The 25,863-nt window shown below is 43.6% G+C and overlaps 3 protein-coding genes across 3 annotated transcripts; 2 read left to right on the plus strand and 1 right to left on the minus strand.

Moving 5' to 3' along the window:
- The first annotated feature begins 1,773 nt into the window (after nucleotides 1–1,773).
- LOC113027826 (histone-lysine N-methyltransferase SETMAR-like) lies at nucleotides 1,774–4,859 on the plus strand. The gene is made up of 4 exons (XM_026177646.1): nucleotides 1,774–1,951; nucleotides 2,305–2,506; nucleotides 3,010–3,246; nucleotides 3,632–4,859. Exons 2-4 carry the CDS (start codon nucleotides 2,491–2,493, stop codon nucleotides 4,837–4,839), a joined length of 1,461 nt encoding a protein of 486 aa, XP_026033431.1. The 5' UTR covers nucleotides 1,774–1,951; nucleotides 2,305–2,490; the 3' UTR covers nucleotides 4,840–4,859.
- A 2,652-nt stretch (nucleotides 4,860–7,511) lies between these two features.
- On the minus strand, nucleotides 7,512–19,091 carry c8h10orf88 (chromosome 8 C10orf88 homolog). Its single transcript, XM_026177842.1, has 9 exons — nucleotides 19,036–19,091; nucleotides 17,619–17,803; nucleotides 17,263–17,460; nucleotides 17,072–17,141; nucleotides 16,799–16,990; nucleotides 16,442–16,570; nucleotides 15,502–15,625; nucleotides 15,156–15,363; nucleotides 7,512–8,575 (listed from the first exon to the last, which is right to left on the minus strand). The coding sequence occupies exons 2-9, from the start codon at nucleotides 17,765–17,767 to the stop codon at nucleotides 8,353–8,355; spliced, it is 1,293 nt and encodes a 430-aa protein (XP_026033627.1). The 5' UTR covers nucleotides 17,768–17,803; nucleotides 19,036–19,091; the 3' UTR covers nucleotides 7,512–8,352.
- A 322-nt stretch (nucleotides 19,092–19,413) lies between these two features.
- Nucleotides 19,414–25,801, plus strand: asb3 (ankyrin repeat and SOCS box containing 3). Its single transcript, XM_026177841.1, has 9 exons — nucleotides 19,414–19,629; nucleotides 21,943–22,113; nucleotides 22,217–22,329; nucleotides 22,744–22,876; nucleotides 23,026–23,203; nucleotides 23,282–23,500; nucleotides 23,591–23,893; nucleotides 24,506–24,639; nucleotides 24,729–25,801. The coding sequence occupies exons 1-9, from the start codon at nucleotides 19,428–19,430 to the stop codon at nucleotides 24,959–24,961; spliced, it is 1,686 nt and encodes a 561-aa protein (XP_026033626.1). The 5' UTR covers nucleotides 19,414–19,427; the 3' UTR covers nucleotides 24,962–25,801.
- Nucleotides 25,802–25,863: the final 62 nt, after the last annotated feature.

Consider the following 25,863-nt stretch of genomic DNA (forward strand, 5'->3'; position numbering starts at 1 on the left):
CAAAGTGTTGTACAATAAAATACAAATATAAAATACAATAAAACACAAGTACATAAAACACCTCACTGATAAAACAATAAGTTAAAACAGTAAGTTAAACCTTGCTAAAAGCCAATGAGAAGAGGTGAGTTTTAAGAGCAGTTTTAAAAGTTCCTAGGCTTGTGGAGAATCTGATGTGAGGAGGTAAACTGTTCCACAGTCTGGGTGCAGCCACAGCAAAAGCCCTCTCTCCCCTAGTCTTTAATCTGTACCTGGGAAGATCTAAAAGCTTAAGGTCTGCTGACCTCAAAGATCACCTGGGGCGGTAAATGCTAAGAAGCTCTGCCAGGTAAGGAGGTGCAGTACCGTTAAGAACCTTAAAAACCAGCAGTAAAATTTTAAAATCAATCCTAAAAGCAACTGGAAGCCAGTGGAGAGAGCAGAGGACCGGAGTGATGTGGTCTCTCTTTTTGGAACCGGTCAGCATGCGAGCAGCAGCGTTCTGCACCAGTTGGAGGCGATGCAGACAGGAACGATCTAAACCAGCATAAAGGGAGTTACAGTAGTCCAGCCGTGATGTAATAAAAGCATGGACCACCCTTTCTAGATCGTTCCTGCACAGGTAGGAATTGACTTTAGCTAAAATCCGTAGATGATAAAAAAGATCCCTTGACTACGGAGCTGATTTGTTTATCAAATTTAAAAGTAATGTCAAAAGTAACACCGAGGCTCTTAATGGAGGAACCCCTAACTTTGGAAGTTAGGGGTCCCATAAAATCAAAGGAAAGGTTGGGGTCTTTAGGAAGCCCAAACACAATGACTTCAGTTTTACTTTCATTTAGATGTAGGAAGTTAAGAGCCATCCAAGTCTTAATGTCAGACAAACAGGAGAATAACGGCTGCAAAGAGTCCTTACAGTCTAACCTCAGAGGGAGGTGGATCTGAATGTCATCAGCAAAGGTGTAGAAGGACACATTAAATTTGCGCAGCACATCGCCCAGAGGGAGCAAATACAGAGTAAACAGCAGGGGGCCTAGAATGGATAACAGTATGTTGTGATCGACAGTGTCGAAGGCTGCTGTCAGGTCTAAGGTTACTAGGACAGCAGCACAACCAGAGTCTACAGTTAAAAGCAAATTAAAAACTCTCAATAAGGAGAGGTTAAAAACCTGAGAAGTCACCAGAAGGTCTGCAGATGCTGTGCATTAAAATACTGCAAATCTTCTGTGTATTTGTGGTGTGTAAAGATTGTAAACAGTGGTGCGTAAAATGTACTTGATTGATATACATTAAAATGATACCACATTTTCCTTAATGATTAAATAAACCCATTTCAGCTACTCAGAATTGTTGCTTCCTGTTGACTGAGGGTGAAGGATCATTGTTGAGTGTGTGAAACAAACTGCCTTTCACATCAGGACAACATTGGACACTTTTAAAATCTTCCTAAATGTCTTTTACTCGTCTAACTGTGGACGGTTTGGTTAACGGGTGCTGTTTCTTTTAATGTGCTTGAAAGTAAACTTGACTTGGCAACAAAGGAAAACCAGCAGCTGAGGTCAGGACCCAAAACCCCATCTGCACCTGAATGTAGAAACACATCAGAGCACAACAACTGGACCATTATGGCCTGATAAACTTTCACTCATGTGCCTTTAATGTCTCCCACTGCTGTTGGGTGCGTCAGAATTTAACACAAAGGCAAAATGAGAGAATCAACGACTCTCAACGATCCAATCAGATGATTAACTGCCGCCCTGCACCAGCTGTAGAGCCTTTGAGATCTGAGTTGAAGGGCTTCAGAAACTCAAGTCCAGTTGCCTCATTTCAGCACAGTGTAGACCCAAATTCTCAAAATTATTTAACAGATTAATTCAATTATGTTTTTAGAAGCTCTAATCAGCACATGTGACATCAGGCACCACAAGAGGTTGGTGGTTTTTAAGGTTGACCTGTCGATCAACAGACGATGGTGAGTTTTCATTCATTCTGTTGTCTAAAACAACTTCCTGCTCACATTAACACGTAGCTGAGGAAATGAAATATTGCTTTTGTGTAAATGATTTAATCACATTAGTACTTGGACTAGTTATAGTGGACAGGAAATATTTACATTCAATGTAATGTCCAGTTACGTTCAACCCCCTGCAGATTTGGAAACTAGGACACTGATACAAATGGATTCAACAGCATCTTTAGCAGAAGAACCTTTGTTCCAGTGATTACATTAACATTTAAGTGTTCACCTTCAGTTCACGGCTGTGGTGTGAAAGACGAGTGAAAGAAGTAACGACAGTTATGCTGGAGTAACTGTTATTGTTCCAGGAAGCTGGACCCTGCCCCTCTTATCAGATACCTGCAGGGCATCCCAGACGACTCGGAGCATTTCACACCTTGACCCAACAAACCCAAAAGGGTGAATGGGTGGGTCAACGACTCTGAGGCATCAGGAGAGGTTAAAAACCTGAGAAGTCACCAGAAGTCAGTCTGAACCGCAGGACGAGAGGAAAGATGTCTTCAACCATGGGTAAGTCCTGGCTGCCTGCTTTTTAGCACTTAGATGTTCGCTAAACTAAGTCATTCTTATTACAAATGTACAAAGTGATTCTTTTAATTCTATCACTGCTTTCATCATCATCTATTCCTGACCTAACCTTTCTTCCAAAAAACTTACCAAGTTCAGAAATAACCTTAACATTTATATTGTTCTGAAGGCTTCTTTTTAAAACAAAGTAGAAACATTTTATTTTTAATAGTTGCTGAGATGAAGTGATGCAAACCATCAGCATACACGTGATCTTGTCCTGTATCTTGGTGTTTACCAAAGAAACATCATGCAGGCGGCTTTGCTAATGACAGAAACGTCCAGTTTGAAGCTCCAGTCAGTGTACGAAACGATAACTAACGGCGAGAACTCATTTTCCTAATGAGTAAAGAAACTTTGATTGTGTTTCAGGGCCACACGGAAGAATTTAATTTTGTTTCTCATTGCATTGTTGCTCATACATTTGTGATGCTTGTACCTTTCAGATATTCAGCAGCTGTTACCAATCAAAGAAGAACCAGATGACTGGAGCCCTGATATGGAGCAGCAAGTCTCACAGCTCCTCAGCATAAAGAAGGAAGAGGAGGAGGAAGCTGACATCACTGATTTCCCGCTCGCTGCTGCTGCGGTGAAGAGTGAAAATGAAGAGAAAGTGCACTCACTGTTTCATCATGTTAAAAATGAATACAAGGACGAGGAGGAGACTCAGACCTGCAGCTCAGGTAACAAAAAATTAAATTGAACTATGAAACTGCACCAACATTTTTTCTCTGTGAGGAATCAGGTTTTATATTTTGTCTGCTTCTGTTGTGGCTTTGTTAGTTTCACTTCAGTAATGTTATTAAAATATGGAGGGTATTTTTAGGGCGAGATTTAAGAACAAGTGATGAAATCCATTGAATACAGTCACCTCACTAATTTGATTTGTTTTATTTTAGTTTCTCTTCGTTTTAACTTAGTTGGCTGTGATTCGATTGGATGATGTAACTCTGTGAGATGGGCTTTAGGTTAGAGTCCATTCTGCAGGATACTGGAAACCAGTGTCCCCATACACCCAGCATTTTGGCTTTTTTAAAATATGCTCATCCATCTGTGTGTACCTTGCAGGTGTCCATCATCTGTTTGATATTAAAGAAGAGGTTTCCCATGAACGGAGCCCGATTGAAGACTCGGACTTCTTCCAGGAACGCTGCATTGGCCAGGATGGACTGCAGGAGGATGACACACGTGCAACAGCTCCCAGAACCTTTCCGATGCCAATATTCAGTGTTGCGTCCCGCAATGCATTGCAACGCCTCAAATTTGAACAGAGAGAAAAAATCAAATTCTGCGTGAAAACCAAGATATCTGTGAAGAAAACCTTCAAAATGCTTCAGGAAGTTTACGGCAGCAAAGCAATGAGCCGATCAAGATGCAAGGATTGGTATTTGCGTTTCAAAAATGGCAGAACATCCGTCGATGATGAAATCAGGTCAGGGCGACCCAGCACGAGCACAACTCCCAAGCACATCCGAGAAATCGATCAACTTGTGCGCCAGGATTTCCGGATCTCTCTGAGGGAGATTTCTGCCATTCTCAACGTGTCATTCGGAACGGTCCAGGCGATCCTGACGTCCACTTTGAACCTGCACCAAGTGGCTAACAAGCTTGTGCCCAGGCTACTCACTCCCGAGCTGAAGCAGTATCGTTTACGAGCCTGCGAGGATCTCCGTCAACAGACGCGAGATGACCCAACGTTCATGTCCCGGATCATAACTGGCGATGAAAGCTGGGTGTACGGCTGCAAGCCTGGAAAAGCAAGGAGGGTGAATCCGACAAGGAGCCAGTTCAAGGTCAAGCTCATCGTCTTCTTTGACATTCACGGGGTGGTGCATCGGGAAGTTGTTCCCGACGGTCAGGCGGTTGATGCTCCGTTCTACCTCAGCGTTATGACGCGTCTCAGGAAGAACATCGAGGCCAAACGACCTGAACTGTGGCAGAAAGGCGACTGGCTGCTCCATCACGACGACACACCCGCCCACGACGCACTGAAAGAGTGCCATTATTTCTGCTACACCGACACAAATCTCATTCTTCACCCACAGCACTCACCAGATTTGGCCCCCTGCGACTTCTTCCTCTTCCCCAAAATCAACGCCAAGTTGAGGGGACATTTTTTTGACACAGTGGAAGAGCTCCAGCATGCGTCACTGATAGTACTGGATTCACTGGGAGAAGAGGACTTCCGCAGAGCTTTCAGAGCGTGGCAGCAGCGCTGGGTGTGGTGTGCTGCTGTGCAAGGCAACCGCTTTGCAGCTGATGGTGGCCAGATTTGAATTGAATACATATTTTTGTATATTTGTTTCATATTTTTTGTATTTTTATTTTTTTTTTGCATTAGCATGCATTTTTACTGATGTTTGATCTTGTTACATATAACTTTTTTTATTGTTTAAGTAGAGTGAAAATGGTAGGTGGTACATTGCCGTTGTAAATATGTCAGCATGTGCATATTTACAATTGGATCACTTTATAAAATGTAAATAACAACAGAGCAACAACAAAAAAGAGAAGGATGGGTCTTATTGTCATGATCAGAGCGATCCAATATTAATTCTCCAGATCCTCTGAATCTTTTGATGATAGGTGGTGTTGATGTTTAGATTGGCAAAGTCTTCAGTTTTACATTGATAGTTATTCTGAAACTGTTCCACAACTTTTAGATGTTTCTTGTTGTTTTTTGCAGACTGGTGAACCTTTACTTGAGAAATGTTTTTTTATTCCAGTCATGTTGTTGACCTGTTGCTGTAATTAGTCATGAAAAACTTCCTCCAGCTGTTTATTTTGAGTCCCTCTCGCAGCCTTTTTGAGATGTGCTGCTGCCATAAAAGCCAAACTGAGCGAATGTTTTTCATCTCAGGTCAAACATTTGATGTATTTTGTTGGGTTCTTTTGTGAATAAAAATATGGATTTGTGAGATTTGGAAGTCACTGCATTCAGTCTTTATTTTACACAGCATAGTTTTAGTTTGTAGTTTGCTGGGCTCTGGGAACGTAATAGAATATTAATAGAGGGTAGATTTTGCAAGAAAGTGCCTGCTCCCCTCACACTCTTCTTCCACATAATGAGGAAAAAACTCTCCAAACTGGACTAAAGTAAAAAACATACCGTAACTGAAACATGATGGACCAACACAGAAAGACAACCATTCATTCTCACACTCATATTGGAACTGCCAGGTATTCTAATCCAAGCATGTCTTTTGACTGTGGGATGCCCAGAGCCCACACAAACCCCGGACCCTGTGACTGCGAGGCAGTGCTGTTTACCACCGCTCTAACATGAGAGCCTAAATTACTGTCAGTACTTCTTTTCTGTTTTTTGTACACAAATAAAAATAGCTTTTATATATTATTTGCAAGATGATACTAAATCCTCTAAACTGTGTGAAAAATCATTTAAAAATAAGCAAATGTATCATGTAACCTGGTCTCATGGCAGAAAATACCCATATGTGAACAATCATATGCAGAGATTTTCTTCATGTGGTACCAAATCACAACAACTGTTGCCTCAAGGTCCTTTATATTGTGAGGGAAAGACCTTAAAACAATACAAAGGAAACCCCAACTATCATATGCCCCCTATTAGCAAGCGCACATAGGGGGCAAGGAAAAACTCCCTTTTACAGGAAGAAACCTCCAGTAGCTCAAGCAATCAGCCAACTTTGACACAAATGAATCCCAGCATTTTATATCTGCAGGCCATGTCTCCAGACAATCTGAACAAGGCTACAAGGGAAACAGCTCAGGGAAATAGGACACAGGTGAAGTCAGTCAGGAAAATAATAGAGGGGTAGCAAAAGTCAAAGCCACAAGAGACGACTATCAAAGCAAAAGAGGAAATAACCCAAAAGATAGCAAGAAAGCACAGAGCCCAGAAACTACCGCTGACCACGAAACACTGACGATGCAGGAAGAATAAAGAGAGGATAACTTACAAAACTGAGCGATTAAACACAAAGCAAAACTCAGTATTCCCAGGGATCCACAGCATACTGGAATTTAAAAGGGAACAAATAAACATGAGCCTAAAAATACAATAAACAGAAAAGTGTAAACCTTGAACACTGGAGACGCAGGAAAAACCCCAAAGAAGCTCAAATTCAAACATATAACCAAAAATGTCTAAACTCCAGAGCACAGTGAAACCCAGAGACCTGGTTTGCACCGACTTGCAGACATTTTTTCCCATCATTCTCCACTGCTGACTCAGTGTCTGTCCTCCACATTTCCAAGACAACATCCACACATCATTCTTTACTTTGGCATCCTCCTTATGTAATCTGTGACCCATTTCCCTTCTGCTGACTCAGCTCGCAGCTGCCAGTGGTTTGCTGCATACCTTGGCAGCGTCCGCCCGCCATTTCTTTTCCTTCTCTTTGGGAACCAGACCTTTATATCTGTCCTGGACTGGACCGGCAGCTTTGGTTAGCGTGGAGCCCTTTCAGTGACCTTCATGGTTAGTTTCTTAGCCATTTATGACTCAGCTACTGGAATCGCTGACGGGAAACATCGGCTAATTTGATTTTGTCTTTTGGGAACATCTTGTGCAACATTTTCCTTCAGCTATTGTTGTCAGTAATTTTGGGCGTGTGTTAACAGTTGGAAAATGCACCGCTGGAGCCCAAAGAAACCAAATCAACCACCAAACTGTACTGACTGTAATAGCTACCCCTGTATTCTTCAGTTTCCCCTCATTTTTATATCTGAAACTAGGTGTGTTACTGTCTCATGTCACCGACAGTCTGAAATGATTTATTCACATATATCTCTGGTGGTGGCACCAGAATGAGAGATGTGATCAGAGGGATGCACACTAACACATCTGGAGCTGTGGGCCTGAAGCAGCTCACAGGCCTCGCTCGGTGTCTTGCACGCAGCCTTCTCAGGATTTCATGAGAACTTGTTTGCTTTACCAAATTCTCCAGAAATAAGAGAACCTGCACAACGTTTTAAAAACTTTATTAAGCTGTATAAATACATTTACTAGACTCACATCAGTACAGGTAAACATCACAGGTCAGCACAGCCGTTTTAATAGTTTACAGACATGTACAGTACTTAAAACATTACAGTGCCGTATTAAAGTACAGTTACACGTTCGATTTAGTCTCCTTAACAGGAGCAAGTTTTAAAACAAACTGAGCCGAGCAGGTCAGGCCCGAACAGCCTTCACATCACATCAGTGTCGTTTAGTCGTTTCTAATGTAAACCATGTAATCTTCTCTGACACGTGAACATCTGCTGCTTTTCTGTTTTACTTGTTTGAGACAGCTGATTAGACAAACCGAGACTTTTGAAGATGACTTTGTTTTAGTGCTGTTCAAAGACCAAACCATTAACTGTTTAAATAACTGGTACAATGATGAGTTTCAGTGCATATACAGAGGAGAAAAGAAGAGCAGGGAGAGATAAGTGGGTTGCATTTCAACTGAACACTTCATGTAAGTCAGCTCTGCTGCACATCAACACTTTTTTGAAAGAGTCTCGTCCTCTTCCTGTACACTTCTCATGTTGTTCAAAATGCAGTGCAGCCATTGTAGTCGCGCTGACGAGACAGTCACTTTTTACAGGAGATAACATTTCTACAGAATATGAACTTACAGCAACACTGCTGGTTTTACATGTTAACCTCATATTTCAGGCTTCTAGTTTTATTGCTCCGTCTTTGTTGGCGTTTCTGTCCCGGCCTGCTTCCATCCCACGCTCGGGTCTGGTTTGAGGACGATGAAGAAGAGAATTAAGGCTTCCGGGGTTCAATGTTAGTCTTTTTAGTGCTTCTGGACTCAATGCATGGCTGGCGTCGGGGCGATCTGCTCCGCCGGTCCGGTATCTGCTGCTCCTCGTGCTGAGCTGCTCATGGCTCCGTGGTTAAGGGTGACCAGCGGCAAAGCGCTCAGCAGGGCCTTCTCCAGCTTCTGCTCCAAAGCATCCAAGCGGCGGTCCATGTGCTCCTTCAGCCTCTTCTCCATCTCCTCCAGACGGCGCTCCATAGCTGAGTCCAACTCCCTGAAGGGACATAAAAGAAACAGTAACACTTTTTGAGAAAGTTGGACTTAATAAAATCTGTGTGCATCAGCCGCTGGTGTTGCCGATTTATGAGGAGGTATACAGCTGAAGCCACTGTCAGACAAGTTGAAGTGTGCAAGCTGACACTGAATTAAAATAAAGGGGACTATTTAAGGTCAGTCAAACCTTTGCCTGATCATCACTAATTAGAGATGAAGTTTTTTGACCAGGTCGCTGGTCTGTATGTGTATTTCTACTGTGTGATTCTGACAGAGCGGAGTGACTGTGGGCGATTCTTGAAAATGAAGCCACATCAAGAGACAAAAGCCTAAACATAAGCTAAACCACCCACACAGTCGGTGCTGACCATCATCTTCCTCAGACCTCACAATCCTGCTGCATCCACACTGATTCAGCCAAACCACCAGGAGGAAACTTTCTAAACTGAAAACACTAAAAAGATAAATAAATAATTTTTTTCCACCTTAAATATTTTCAGTCTTTTTGCAACATTTCTGTTTTGGTGGTTTACATGCAGAGTCCAACAGCATTACTATTTTGCCCTCAATGATCCTGAAAAATCCACAAAATCCTCCATTTTTTTCTTTCCTTGATTCAGTCACACCAGTCTGGCAGCTCCAGTAACTAAACCAAGGAAACTCCTGTTCAGTCAGTGAGCGCTGTCTCTGATCCTTGTCTGCACACTGATGGTTACTGTACGACATCCTCACAGGGCACTCTCCTGCTTTATGAAATATCAGAAGGTAAAAGTATGACAGGCTTGATGTACTGCGCTTCCATATCGGTAATGAAGGCCTCAGTCATACAGGCCTAGAGGTCAGTTGCTGACAATTTAGCAACCAGGTGCTGGGAAAAATGAGTATTCCACAACAAGCTGGCAAGTGGTTGCTGGCGATTGCTGTTAAGCTAAAGCCCCTTCACACAGGCTTGGAGACCAGTCAGTCGCCGCCGAACAACTACTCACCACTAGAGAAAAGTGTGTATTCTGTGAGTGATCAGCAAATAGTTACTGGAAGCTTCAGGCAGTCTCTAGAGTGACATCCATTGTAAAGAGATATGCAGAAAACCTCCTTACATTTCTTTGGTCGCTAGCAGAGGGCTGCAGTAACCAGACGTTTGCATGGAAAATGGTAAAATGGTAAATGGCCTGCATTTGTATAGCGCTTTTCTAGTCCCTAAGGACCCCAAAGCGCTTCACACTACATTCAGTCATTCACACACAGGCGATGGCAAGCTACATTGTAGCCACAGTTGCCCTGGGGCGCACTGACAGAGGCGAGGCTGCCGGACTCTGGCGCCACCGGGCCCTCTGACCACCACCAGTAGGCAAACATGGGGTTAGTATCTTGCCCAAGGATATTTGGCATGCAGCCGGGAGGCAACCTGGGATCGAACCACCGACCTTCTGATTAGTGGCTGACCTGCTCTGCCACCTGAGCTACAGTCACCCAAACACCAACTTATCTGCAAAAACTCAAAAACGACTCAACACACAGCAGTGAATCTTTAACACAAACTGGAAATGGAGACAATCCACCTTCAATTTTAAAGCTGGCAATCTAATTATGCATAATGAAGACTAGTTAAAAATGTCTCTGTGAAACTCAGACTAAGACGAGTCTTAGTTTGGAGCAAATAAATGAACCCATCTCAGATTACAGCAGACGTAAAGTCAGATAATCTACAAACAAGCTGTTATAAAAAATGTTATTAACCTTCACGCTGTGATAAAAAGGCAATAAAAAGTAAATGTGCACGTGAACTCCAGACAAACAGCATCAGGGGGAAAGAATAAACAAAGGAAGTGAACACACAGAGAGAAAACACAAGGAGCTAAACTTCAAAATAAAACAGGAAGCAAACAGAAATGGAGACCAGGAATAATCTCACATAAACACAAATAAACACAAACACGTGAGAACAGAGGAAAAACTACAAAAACACAAAGGAGCAGAAAAACTAACAACAGCCAAAGACGATTATAAAAACCGAAACAATTAACATCTACTGTTCAAAGCAAGCAAAGCCTTTAAGTAATCTACACCATTTATTACTTGTCCTCGGTTTTCTGGCATCACGCCTGAAGTCTTAAACTCTTTAAATATTTTAGTCCGACGACTCGTGGGAAAGACGTACCGTCGTGTCGCTGTCCTCGATGTGGAGTCACGCTCTGTCAGCCCACATGTGCTGCACAGATCTGACAGAGAGCCTGATTTATTGTGCAGTTTAACTCACAGAGACATTTTTATTTGAAGAGTGACACTAGGGTCAGCTGGAAAGTTACTCCAGCCACAAATAAATAAATACATAAAGGATTCTGTTTGTTCTGATGCAGCTTTTCAGATATTTTAATGAGTCACACAAACAGCGGTCCTGATAAATGACCTCTATTGTTTCAGTATCAGCCAGCCTCTAACCAACGGCAGCGCCTTCTGCCTACCTGTGCCTGTCAGCTGTTTAACAGCCAGAATGATTTTTGGGAATCACCACAGGAGAGATCCTCCCAGCAGATGTCATGATATCCATGAATATTCCAGCATGTAGGAAATGTTTGGGCGTCTGCTCATTCTTCACTAACACTATCAGCTAGAAATGTGACCTCAGACAATCAAAAGCATTGTTCTGTTGGACAAACGAGTCTCTGTTTAATCCACACGCTCAGAGCCTCAACAACGTGACTGTGCAACAATCACACAGCTGTGGTAACCGAAACACAGCAAACACAAATGCTTACTGTTCCGATAACAACAGCCATACCTCGCAGTTTTATATCATTTACATCAAGGCAAGGCAAGTTTATTTGTATAGCACAATTCAACAGCAAGTGATTCAAAGTGCTTTACAGAGACATTAGAAACAAAAACAAATAAAAAGCATGATTTAAAATTGATTAAAACAAGCAAATAAACTAACTAACTAATTAACAAACAAACAAACAAACAAAACAGATAAAATCAAAACAGATAAAATCAAAACAGATAAAATCAGTAGTTAAATGTAAGTTTTGAAATTTAAGCTTAAAAGTGTGGATTTGGTGCTTTATTCAAATGCAGCTGAGAACAGGTGAGTCTTCAACCTGGATTTAAATAAACTGAGTGTTTCAGCTGATCTGAGGCTTTCTGGGAGTTTGTTCCAGATATAAGGAGCATAAAAGCTGAATGCAGCTTCTCCGTGTCTGGTTCTGACTCTGGGAACTGATAAAAGACTGGATCCAGATGACCTGAGGGATCTGGAAGGTTCATACTGGGTCAGGAGGTCATTGATGTATTTTGGTACTAAACCATTCAGAGCTTTATAGACCAGCATCAGAACTTTAAAGTCTATCCTCTGACGGACAGGCAGCCAGTGTAAAGACCTCAGAGCTGGACTGATGTGGTCCACTTTTTTGGTCTTAGTGAGGACTCGAGCAGCAGAGTTCTGAATGAGCTGTAGTTGTCTGACTGATTTTTTAGGTAGACCTGTAAAGATGCTGTTACAGTAATCAAGCCTACTAAAGATGAATGCATGGACTAGTTTTTCCAGGTCCTGTTGAGACATCAGATCTTTTATCCTTGAAATATTCTTGAGGTGATAGTAAGATGATTTTGTTATTGTCTTAATGTGTTTTTCTAAGTTTAGGTCTGCATCCATCACTACACCCAAATTTCTCGCCTGGTTTGTGGTTTTTAGATGTATAGATTGAAGTTCTCTGGTGACCTGTAATCATTTTTCTTTGGCGCCAAAGACTATTACCTCAGTTTGTTTTTGTTTAGTTGGAGAAAATTGTGGCACAACCAGTCATTAATTTCCTCAATGCATTTACCAAGAGCCTGTACAGGGCCTCGGTCTCCTGGTGACATTGTGATATATATTTGTGTGTCATCTGCATAGCTATGATAGTTTATTTTGTTGTTCTTTATAATCTGTGCCAGTGGGAGCATGTAAATGTTAAACAGAAGGGGTCCCAAGATGGAACCTTGGGGAACTCCACATGTGATACTTGTCTGCTCAGATGTGAAGTTATCTGTTGATACAAAGTATTTCCTGTTTTCTAAGTATGCTTTGAACCAGTTTAGTACAGTTCCTGAAAGACCTGCCCAGTTCTCCAGTTGTTTGAGTAATATGTTGTGGTCAACTGTGTCAAATGCTGCACTGACATCATTAACAAGAAGAAAATTTCACCAAGTGGCTCCACAGTGTGAGGAAAATGTGACAGGCATGTGGTGAGCAAACACAAGTGTGAGTATGTTTAATGACGCCAGATGCAGGAGGAGCTTCTGGGAAGAAAACAATTAAATCAGAAGAAAAGGTCCCAAACACAACAGCAGAAACGGGAACGACTGACAGATCTGTGCATGTGAAAGGCCACAGCTGATAAAGCTGTCCAGAAACACACATGTTAGGTTAGGTGTTTATTCTAAATGAGCTGGGTGAGGTAGACAGAAGTGCGTAAGATAAAGTGCTGTATAAATGAATGTATGGTTGAAGTGTTGAAACAGCTGGTTTAATGTAGGAAAAAGTACAATTATGATGCATTTCTGCATTAAAAAAAGAGTGTCCCTAATATTCCGTCTGTGAAGACTTCTGCAGCATGTACACACAAAAACTGAAAACTGAACACCTAGCAAGGAACGTGCATTGGACTCGTCCAATTTTAAGACACAGCTCCAGTTAAAAGCAGAAATCCTTGAGCCACTAAGAACCAAAGTCTTTAGTATTATGCAAAAAGCTGCTGCAGGATTCCTGTAATGATTCTTCATGATACTTCACCTACAACACCCCCCTCCTCACCCCACACAAAAAAGGATTTCACACCACCTCCTCCCACCACAACTCTTCATATTCATGAAGCAGATGTGAGGAAGCAGTTTAGGAGTCTGAATGCTCGGAAAGCTCCCGGCCCAGACGGTGTGTCTCCTGCCACCCTCAGACACTGTGCAAACGAGCTGGCCCCAGTGTTTTCTGGCATTTTCAACTCCTCACTGCAGGCATGTCATGTGCCTGCCTGCTTCAGGTCCTCCACCATAATCCCTGTCCCCAAGAAACCTAGGATCACTGGACTAAATGACTACAGACCCGTGGCTCTGACATCTGTGGTCATGAAGTCTTTTGAGCGCCTGGTTCTCTCCTATCGCAAGACCCTCACGGCCCCCCTCCTGGACCCCCTGCAGTTTGCATACAGAGCCAACAGGTCTGTAGATGACGCCATCAACATGGCCCTACACTTCATCCTGCAGCATCTGGACTCCCCAGGAACCTACGCCAGGATCCTGTTTGTGGACTTCAGCTCTGCCTTCAACACCATCCTTCCAGATCATCTCCGAGGCAAGCTTTCCCAGATGAATGTGCCTGATCCCATCTGCCGGTGGATCACTGACTTCCTGACGGACAGGAAGCAGCATGTGAGGCTGGGAAAGAATGTCTCGGACTCCCGGACCATCAGCACCGGCTCCCCTCAGGGCTGTGTTCTTTCTCCTCTGCTCTTCTCCCTGTACACCAACTGCTGCACCTCCACCCACCAGTCTGTCAAGCTAATCAAGTTTGCAGATGACACCACCGTTATTGGGCTCATCTCGGACGGGGATGAGTCTGCCTACAGGAGGGAGGTTGAACGTCTGGTGTCCTGGTGCAGCCACAACAACCTGGTGCTGAATGCCCAGAAGACAGTGGAGATTATTGTGGACTTCAGGAAGCACACAGCTCCACTCCCCCCCATCATCCTGACTGACACCCCCATCACCTCTGTGGACTCATTCCGCTTCCTGGGTACCACCATCACCCAGGACCTGAAGTGGGAGCCCACCATCACCTCCGTCATTAAGAAAGCCCAGCAGAGGATGTACTTCCTGAGGCAGCTGAAGAAATTCAACCTGCCAACATGGACGATGATGCAGTTCCACACTGCAATCATCGAGTCCATCCTCACCTCCTCCATCACCGTGTGGTACGCTGGAGCCACTATCAGGGACAAACAGAGACTGCAGCGTGTTGTGCGCTCTGCTGAGAAGGTGATTGGCTGAAGACTCCCATCTCTGCAGGACCTGTACACCTCCAGGACACTGCGGCGTGCAGCTCGGATCTCAGCTGACCCTTCTCACCCTGGACACAGTCTGTTTGACCTGCTCCCCTCAGGCAGGAGGCTCCGGTCCATTCGCACCAGAACCTCTCGCCATAAGAACAGTTTCTTCCCCTCTGCTGTTGGACACATGAACAATAACCGTATGACTGTTCCCACCACTAACACATGACCCTACGCTGTGTTCACTGCATCATTTCATGTCTGGCACTGATCACCACCTGCACTCATGTATATATCATGTATATATCTATCTACTTAGCACTTTTAATTCTTATTCTCATTTTTATTTTCATGTCTATTTAAGCTTAATTTATAACAGTATTTATAACAGTATGTTTGCACTGAAGCACCGCAGCAATTTCCTAATGTTGTAAACCCGCTCAACATTTGGCAATAAAACCCTTTCTGATTTCTGATTCTTTTCTAACACAAGGTGGAGCCAAATCATCTGATTCCAACATGGAGCTGCTGTAGGAAAAGTGCTCGCTACACTCGACTCACCACGTGCCGTTTCTCATCATCTTCTCCTTCTCTGCTGCAGCATCATCCAGTCTCAGCTGGGTCACCTGACCGCAGACGTTCTGGAGCATGGGCAGAAGCTCGGGACCGGAGCCGAACCCCTGGTTGACCCCCTGTTCCTTCAGGAAGTGCGACAGCATCTCTGTCAGCTGAGTGTAGCTCATCGGGCCGCCGTTCTCACTGGGACTCGCTGGAGATGGATAAAAGGTTTTATCGAGGTGTTAGAGAATTACCACAAATAAGTTTTTCTACAAGTAGAAGCCCAAATCCACTCCTTAGTGACTACCATGTTCATGTATGTGACCATAACAGACATGATCATCCTTACTAGTGTTATCAGTGCTGACACTGGACATTGGCAGGTCTACGGAGGAGGGGGTGGAGCCCTCCGACATCACTCCGTTCTGGGTCTGTGAATCTTCATCTGCAGGCCTCAGGAAGCTGTCTGGAGGCTAGCGACATTGAAAAACATCTGACTTACAGAGTGTTTAAACATCTTCTGAACACACATTATATCTGCGTCAAGCTGACAGAAGCATACAGAGATGCAGGTGGATTTGTGTGCATAGTCTCTAAAAGGATATCTGACTTTACTTAACTTTAGTTGTGAATCTGAGCAGCTGGTGGAAGATTACCTGATTCCTTCACTGCTTTAAGCTGAAATACACTCACTGCACATGTGGACAAAACAAGCTAAAGCCAGAATCTGACTTTCAGATGTCTCTCTTATCATACATGTAAACAAGACAAATCTGAAATAATACTGTAGCACAAAACTAGTCGGACTAGCTGAGCTTAGCTAAAGAGCCTCTGATCACAGTGGCTTCTTTTTTTATCTACCTTTAAATCACATTAGAATTTATAGCTGTGGCATCTAAAGGTTCCAAGAAAACATAAAAACCTCTAAACATCAATCAGCTTTCTTCTTTCTGTACAATTATATGCGGACAATTAGAATCACTCAAACATTTCACATAATAGAAAAACACGATCATCACAATCAATGAAGTGGTCCAAGGTTTTTCTTTGAGTTCATCAAACAGGCAGCATTAATGGATTAAAGTTCTGGCAGACACTCCAGACCAAACCTCAGACTCCAGCCAGTTTAGTTTTTCTGAACTTTCTTTGTTAATCCAGGCTTTCTGCTTCAGGCTCTGTTCACACTCACAAAATCACTTCACTGTTTTCTTCTGCACCAAACTGGTGTGGGCCGAGTTTTTAAATGGTCTAATCTAAGAACAAAGAACAGCACAAATGGGTTTTTGTACCTTAAATTCTGCAGGTCGAGGCAGAATATTGCCAGCTCCTGGACACATGCTGACTTCTCTCCCCAAACCAGAGAAAGCTCCACTGCCCATCAGGAGAGGCAGGAAACCAGCCAGAGAGCCGGTCTGATTCTGGAGAGACAAACACCAACACATGCTTCAGTCCCTGTTTCATTCTTTATGTCTGGTTAGTTCTTATGCTTTGGACACTCAGAGAAGCCGTTCCAGTTCCAGTAACAGTAAGATCTGAGACAGAGGCCTGACGAGGTACACAGAAACTCAAATCCATAAGGCATACTCTCATCAGCAGGAAACACCCACATTATAAATGTCAGAGAGAGCATCTCTGAGCTAATTTACCTTCTGCTGGAACTGCACCATTTCCATGAGATTCTGAGCTCCTGGCGACAGGCTTGTTCCCATCTCCTCCATCAGACACTGCACTCGCTGCATGTCTATGCCCGGGTTTGGGGCTGGGCAGGACTGCAGCAGCTGAAGACTCACGATGACTTTAGCCACCATAACACTGCTCCTACCTGCCAGGGAGAGTAACTGGGAGAGAAGCAGCTCGTTAGATTCTCATACAAACACGACTGTGTAACAAACTGCATAAACTAAAATGTTCTGTTTTACCTTCACTTCACAGGCAGAGGATGGCTCCTCAATGATCAGCTGCTTCTTATAGAAAGGCCCTCTGTCAGCACTGTGATTCACAAACAAAAGAAGAAGCATCACTTCTTAACATCAGACAATCAGCAGCGTCTTTATCAGAAGACCGAAGACCCTTTGCTCATTGGCTCTTCTGACCTGTGCAGCCTGTGTACCTGTCTAGCTGGATGCTGTCGTCCTTCGATCCCCGTACAGTCCCACAGTACTCTCCGGTCTGGCTGTAAACCTCCATGGTTCGAGCCTCACTTATAACGAGCAGGCGGCTGATGGTGGCAGGTAAGCTGGGGTTGCAGTGGAACTTCAGGACACAAGGAGACCCTTCCTCCATCTGCTCTAGCAGCACTGGATCACCACTGTGTGTGGCAGATAAGTGGGAAATGTACCATTCACTTAAATAAAAGGAAAATCCACTTCTCATCTTTGCCTTCTGTGCGACTAGACAAAGATTAATTGCAACTGCCTATTGATTATAGCACTAACTGCTTCTTAATATCAGCTAGAAGCTTCTTACCAGTGAGTTTCTTCTCTGTCCAACTCACTGACTTCATCTTCTTCTTTGGCCGTGTTATTGATGTGAACAGGAAGAACGACGTCAGCCAGTTGACGCCCCTGAGTGTGACAGACCCAAGCAGCTTCACTTTTCACAGAGATGTCCACCATAATGCTGCGGCTTGCTGTAACCTTTGAGCCAACGACCTAGGATACAAAATTGGAAACAATTAGGAGAACGGGTTACAGATTCAAGACAAGATTAAAGACTGAATAAAGCCACTGTAAGACAGAAACAATAAGAGTCATGTGCTTTTGTCTTTGGCAAAGATAGTGGATATATTGGAGCTGCAGCTCCAGTATATCCACGATCCTTCCTCTGCACACATCCAAACCATCCCAGCCTCACTCTCTCTGTCTCCAGACCGCTCAGCCTCAGCTGTCCCTCTGATGTACTCATTTCTAATCTTGTCCATCTTTGTCACTTCCAGTGAAAATCTTAGCATGTTTTGCTCGTGTTGTCTTTTTGTCTCCATCTTCTTCTTGTGCACTGTCCGTTGCTTGTATGGTTGACCCTAGGTATTTAAACTCATCCACTCACTCAGCCTCTTCCACCTGTCTCCCTCTCATTCATGCATGTATTCTTTCTCGCTTCTTCCAGCTCCCTCGTCTAACTGCGGATCACAGTGTCGTCTGCAAACATCATAATCGACAAACACTGCTGTCTGACCTCATCTGTCAGCCTGTCCATCACTACTGCAAAGGAGCTCAGAGCAGATCACTGGTGTAATCCCACCCTCAGCCCACCTGTCTCTCTTACCGCACACCTCACCACTGTTCTCTGCCAGAGTGCCAAAGTTCCTCTTTTGACACACTATTTTCCGCTTTCGCTGATCCATAAATAAAGAGTGAAGCTCCTTATGACCTTCTCTATATTTCTCCATCAGTACTCTCAAACATCACATCTCTGGAGTTCTTTCTCAGCATGAAACCATACTGCTGCTCACCGATCATCACGTCGCTGCCTAACCTAGCTTTAACAACTCTGTCCCAAATCTTAAGATATGACTCGTCATTTTGTTTTTACTCTCTGTAAACTTTTATTTCAACTAAAGTTTGCTTTTATGATCATTCTTTTTCTACTTTAAGTAATAGAAATGCTGTGCAGTCCCACACAAAGCGGGACCGCTGGTCTCCCTGGTCCACAGTTAGTCAGGTGGGCCAGATTTCAGATTTAAATGAATATGATGATGAATATGTGATATGTTTGATTTCTGACAGTTTGTTTTAAATTACAGGCACAAATGTTACTCTGAATGACGTGTAGTGCAGGAGTACACACAGTACTGATCGGTTGTATGTTGTCACATCCGATTCTTTGCTACAGCTGCAGTAACTCTGTGAACGTCTCGCCGTGACGGGAAATAAAGCGCGTTTACCTTCAGAGTGCCTCCTGAACCCGCTGAGAAGAAGCTTCCAGGCTCTTCTTCTTCACGTTTCTCCAAACATGTCTGAAAATCTGCTAATTTTAGCAACAATTAACGGCTAAACGATTAGCTGAAGCTACAGCTGACACGCGACGCTGGATCGTAGGATTGTTGTGGTGTGACGTCATCAACAGGCGCCGCTCGGAATGCCGTTGTTCCGTTCCTAACGTCTGTTTGGTAACTAAAGACACGTTTATTTCTTGATTTAAATTAAAAACTTTTCCGGACCCAACAGAAACGTGTACGTCGGGTTGTGCAAAATCATCCAGAGTAACTCTGAGGTTGTGTTTTGACTGTTAATCCTTGTTGAAGTTAAAATAACGAATGTCTCTGTGAACCTGGGCATGGACTTCACTGAGTGCTACCGAGACACGGTGTCCAGTGTGGCCGCTGCTGCTCGCTCAGGCTGCACTAGGCGGCTGAGGACGCTGATTCAGAGAGGCTGCAGTGTGGACTGTCGGGACAACCGAGGCTGGACCCCCCTGCACGAGGCGGCGGCAGCTGGCAGCAAAGTGTGCGTCCAGGAAATCCTGTCAGCTGTCAGAGGTAAGAGAGGCTGCTGCACAGGTATCCAGTACTACTTCCTTTAGGTGTCTCCAAAGGCGGATCATCTGCCTTCCTTCGTCTCACCCTATCCCAGCATCCTCCTCTGTCACACCAACCCTCTTCATGTCCTCCTTCACACGAACCTCCTCTGAGGTCTTCCTCTTTTCTTCCTGCCTGGCACCTCCATCTTCTGCATCCTTTGGCCACTGTCCGTCTTCTGCACATGTCCGAAAGGTCTCAGCCTTGCCTGTCTAACGTTGGATGCAAAGTTAGAAGAGACCCTAGTGTCCAACAGTCCCCATCGCTCCAAACAAGAAGGGGCTCAGAGCCAATCCCGGATCTTATCCCACCCTCACCTTCAACCCATCTGTCACTCCTACCCTCCTCCACCACTGTCTCACTGCCCTCTAATATGTCTTGCACCAGCCTCACATACTTCTCTGCCACTCCTGATGTTCTCATACAGTAACACAATATGTTTGGGCCCATTACAGTCATACTATGTTTGACTGGCAGATGTACCTGGAGCAGCTTCAAAGGGATGCGTGTCTACTCCCGGGATCGAATCAGGGAGCTTTCACTTGATAGAAAGTGAAAACTGAGATTATTTATTGCTTTTTCATAAATACATGCTCATTTTGCATTTTTAGGACAGCAGCATGTTTAGTTCAAAAAACATTTAACAACAACTGCCAAACTTTTGAAAAGCAAAGTGCTTTCACATTGTTGCTCGATGTGGTATTTCAGATGGACGACAGGTCGGGACTACTCAAGTACATTACACAAGTACTTCTTTACTCAAGTAATGGTACAAAAGTACACACTCTGATATGTGCTCAAACTTCCACCTTCCATATTAATATTATAATAAAATATTATTTATACAAACTTTATTTCAACTTAAATTCAAATTCTAATAAATTAACTCAGCTTGAACTCCTGATATGCTGAACAAAAAAAGAAAGGGAATTTAAAAAGCTCTCTTTGCTGCTGACTGCACTTTAGATGTGTGACTTTGTCGTGAAACCCAAACAGTAAGATGACTATAGTGAAAGGTTAAAGTGGGATTTTACAGATTTTGTGCACAGCCTGTCATCAGCCGGCCCGTCCTGCTCCTCTTTATGGATTTATCCAGCAGGATATGAGCTGATGTTACATGAGCTGTCGTTTTATTGATTTACATGGATGCTTCTTTGTGAAAAAGATGTACTTGTACTTGTATTGACAGGCAGAATCTGATACTGTGGAGCCTTTCATTGAGCCAGGTCAGCTTGACACTGAAAAGAGCAGAATCCTAATATTTTCCATTACATGGCGTTCCCATTGACAGCATAAGGCTAGTGCAAAGGTGGAATCCAGTGTATGAATCAGTTTGTGGCTTTGATGATATTTCTTAGAAACATTGCATTTAAAATGTCTATTAGAAAATGTTAGTCTCTCCTCCTCTTCTGTAGCACAAGCCGCAGCTTATGGGCATCTGCACCAAAGAAATACCGTTCCATATCATTTAAGCCAGGAGTGAGGAAGTCCAGGCCTCAAGGGTCGGTGTCCTGCAAGTTTTAGATGTGTCCTTGATCCAACACAGCTGATTTAAATAGCTAAATGACCTCCTCGACATGTCTTGAAGTTCTCCAGAGCCCTGGTAATGAACTAATCATGTGATTCAGGTGTGTTGATCCAGCGTGATATCTAAAACCTGCAGGACACCGGCCCTCGAGGCCTGGAGTTCCCCAAACCTGATTTAAGCCTGATTGAATCCCAGAGTATACTGAATAAATAAATGATGCAAACTGTATTTTTTTTCCTCTCTGATCTCTTCATGTGCGAGCACCGGGGATGGATATTGTTCCTTCTGCTTGGGGTCTGATTAGTTCGATGTCTGGAAAGTACCCAAAGACAGGAAATAGTAGCTCACATATGTTAAACCTAAACAAAATCAGCCTGGTTAGAAAATGTAAGAAGTAGAGATGTTTGTGTTAAAATGAAGAGAGTAAAATTCAAAGTAAATGGCCTGTATTTATATAGCGCTTTACTAGTCCCTAAGGACCCCAAAGCGCTTTACATATCCAGTCATCCACCCTTTCACACACACATTCACACACAAAGTAAAGTAAAGTACAGAAGCACAGTATCTGTACTTCATTACTTCCCACCTCTGAGGGTATTTCTACTCCTTCTACTTCTCTGCTGGACTCCAGATGGATGTGAATGATTAATGGATAAATCAGTCACTTCAGCAGCTGTTTTAAAGTTATATGTGCGTTTCTCTTATTTGCGTTTTGTTCTTCCTCTTTGGTTTCCGCCTGTGTGCAGCACGCTCCTCCAGCTGTAGTCGTGTTTATGTGAACCATCTGACGCATGAGGGTGAGTCTGCCTGTTACCTGGCAGCGCAGTGTGGACACCTGTCAGTGGTCCGACTGCTCCTCAAAGCACACGCTGATATCAACCAGCTCACTAACGACTTGTCCTGTCCTCTTTATGAAGGTATTACAACTGCGCTTCACTGATGTTTAATTTTTTTCTGTTTTTGCTTATCTAACCCTTTAAGCTCCTCTAACCAAATGAATGTCCCAAAATGTGCTTCCAGCTGTTAGCCACGGGCACACAGATGTTGTAGCACTGCTGGTAAGAAAAGGTGCTGAGGTCAACAGAATGCACACAGAGTCCGGCTGGACCTGCCTGCACCAAGCTGCATATAAGGTAGGCATTAGCATTAGCACTCACGCTCTTAAACGAACAGTTTTCATTTAACAGTAGATCATGACTTTTTGGTTTCGGTCAGGAAAGCATGGTCACATCTGTTGGGGATTTTCCCTTATTGCCCTTAAGTTTTCTGACTGGCTGCAAGGCACAGAGAGAGAGAGACTTTGTGCATGTATTAACCTTTTTATTACATTTCACTTATAAATGAACTCATTTTTTACCTTTGAACACCTGCAGAAAATGTGCAAACTGGCACATAAAAGTTCAGCAGAATGCAGGGATGCAGTGATTTCTTGTGATGCTCACTGTGAAGAATGTAGGGCTTAAACGTTCCTGCTCTCTGCTGCCAGCATTAGCTGTGGGGTCCTTGTGTGTTTGCTGATTGTATTTAAGATCATGTTTCTCCCAAAGGGCCACACTGAGATCGTGCGCATTCTTGTTAACAAATGCAACCTGGAGGAAGTAGATGATTACAGGATTTCCCCGTTATTTGTGGCTGCACAGTACGGACAGAGGGGGTGCCTGGAAATACTCGTTAACGCCGGTAAATATGATTTACTTTTAATGGTAGCTGTACATTTGTTTTCCTCCTTGTTAAAGGATCTCATGCTCCATGTCCTCTTGGCCTCTTCTTTAGGAAGTAATTAAGTAAAATAGATTACACAGTTAATTTTTAACCTGCTTTCACTTCAGGTGCCAACGTGAACACGCAGGCAGTTGATCTGAGTACACCTCTGTTCATCGCCTCTCAGGAGGGACACCAGGCCTGTGTGGACTTCCTGTTGGACCACGGGGCTGACCCTAACATGGTCTGCAGTCACGACTGGCCTCAGTTTGCCATTCACGCCGCAGCCCAGTTTGGTCACATCGGGTACTGACACATAAATTAACCTCTTTTAAAATAAGGCTGATTGTGTATTTTTGACATTTTGATATTCTGTCACTCCAGCATCCTCAGGAGCCTCATAGCTGTTACGGATCATGCGTGCGACCGTGGCGAGAGCATGGTGAGTCCGGTGTATGTAGCTATTAACAGCGATCAGACCAAGAGTGTGGAATTGCTGCTGAGGGAAGGTTACAGCCCAGACGCCCAGGACTGCTCACACACCCATGGCCTCCTCTCACCGCTCTCCCTGGCCTTGTATCGCACACCCCAGAAACCTTACAGGTGTGTAAGAATGCCGATTTTACCACCTTGCACATATTTGCAAGATAAACCAGATGGTTTATTTTAGTTTGATATTAAAATCTCTTTCAGTGAGTCGGTGAAACTGCTGATAGCTGCAGGAGCAAGGTTGAATGAGGAAGATTGGATTTATGCTTTGGCCACTGACGAAGCAGACCTGCTGCAGCTGATATTTGAGCACCGGTGGATACCTCGCCCAGAGGCTGTGACCAGCGACGAATCTGTACTGCAGCATGATGGGAAAACTGAGCTGAAGCTGAGAGAACTGAACGAGATGCTCTGTGTGGCTCTAAACCAAGTACATTTTGCTGGCTGCTGGCTTCCTCCTCTCCTGAAGGCAGGACTGGAACCATCTTTACTGCTTCAGCCCCACATGTAAGGCGCCACTCCACCTCTGTCTCCTTAGTTATCAACAAGCTGTAATAGGTTTGTTCCCTGTTCCCTGTTTGGGCCTCTAAAAATCAAAAGCTTGACTTTGTTTAATTTGGCCAGGCACAGTTTCAGGGTCACCCTCTCATGCACAGCTGCTGTTTGGAGAAATCACAGAGGATGTTCTAAGTAAACAGTTCTCTAACTTTCTGATTCGCCCACTTCAGAAGCCAAAATAAGGTCAAACCCCACAGTTAACAGGTTTTATTAGTCAGTGATGTTAAACGAGGATCCCAATTAAATTTTAGTGACATTAAGATTAGCACAGTAGCATTTGCATCAGCCTGTTTTTGCCTGCCAAAATCAAATTCACTCATCTTAATTGCGCTCCTTTTATTTTCCTACCTTCACTCACCAGCAGTGGCCGTTTCCCCCACCAGAAGAGGACTTCGGGGGAATAATCTTAAAAAAAAAAAAAAGCTTCCATATTTAAAGCTGTCTGGATATGCCTGAGAAAATTATTTTAAACAGGAGATCGGCTAAATTTAAGTCAGGATCCAAAGCTGGTTGATCACCCATCATCATTATCTGTTCCTTTGTGTCATCTGTCCTTTGTAGGTTGGAAGAGGCAGACAGCCAGGTGTTAAATTACCTCCTTGAGTTTGTAAACTGGTCGACTTTATCTCCCCATTTGAAACATATTCTGGATCGAAGGGTGGCAGAAAAGTCCTGGGATCCACATCCATGTTTCGGTACAGCAGTAAATATGCACTGCAGAGTTTAAATAACCTGCACGTGGAAACACTGCAGCGATTGATCTTTTCTCTCCACCTTCTTTCAGACTCCGTCCCCTGTCTTTCCCACATCTGCCGGCTGCAGGTCAGAGCACTGCTGGGACCAGATATCCTGATGAGGACCAATGTCGTCCAACAGCTTCCTGTCCCCAACCTGCTTCATGATTTCCTTAAATTCAGGGACATCCCAGAAGCTTCATACCCACACGCGCCACTATTGCCAATTTTACAGCGAATCGAGGAACATCGCAATACACACCAGCACAGACATGTTCTATGACCACATCGGTGTCTTATGTTCAACCCAAGAATCCATATTATTCCATTAAATGCAAATATTCAAGTCTGGTTCATCATTTTATGCACATTCCTATTTGGAGTATGGATGGATTGGAGGTTTAAACAGAAGAATGTCAGGTACAGAAGAGGGACAAATTAACAGAAAAACCAAAAAGCCTCTTACTAAGGTGTTGGACCACCAGAACAGCACTACTGCTCCTTTATGTTTATTCTTGAAATGTCTGGAAAGTCACTGGAGCGCTGGACACTATTCTTCCAAAAGATATTCCCTCATATGTTTTGATGATGTTGGAGAGGACCGTCTAATGGTCAAACATCTCCCACAGGCGTTCATTTGGATTGAAATGTTGAGACTGCACACGTGTGATTCACACCATTTTCATATTCTTCAGTGACCCTTGTGCCCTATGGATGAGGGGAATTCTCACTCTGGAAGAGAGCATACATTAGGATAAAAGCCAATCACATAGACAAACGTTGTATTGATTTGCAGTGATCCCTCCCCTTTTTGTGCAGGAAGTACAGCTAGTGTCAATAAACAGCTCACTAGTGGTTAAAATAACAAAGCAGCCAAGAAATATATATCATACAAATAGATGTAATTATCCAAACTCATTCATATACTTCCTCCGTTTTATTGGCACCAGATCATCAAAAGCTGTACGGGGACGATTAGATGGCTCGTACGAGTCTACGCACTGCAGGCGTGAAGGATTACGGGGTGTTTTTTTCCTTTGTCATCTATCCGTAGCTTACTTCACCTGTTACTTTCTAGAAATTGTATTGTACTTAAGTGATTTGTAATAAATTTTATGGCTAAGCCTTTGGCATTAATGCTATGATTTAATAAAATTATTTTTCTAATTAAAGTGAAAATTTCCC

This window comes from Astatotilapia calliptera, chromosome 8, assembly GCF_900246225.1.
Source record: "Astatotilapia calliptera chromosome 8, fAstCal1.2, whole genome shotgun sequence".
NCBI classification, from domain to species: Eukaryota; Metazoa; Chordata; class Actinopteri; order Cichliformes; family Cichlidae; genus Astatotilapia; species Astatotilapia calliptera.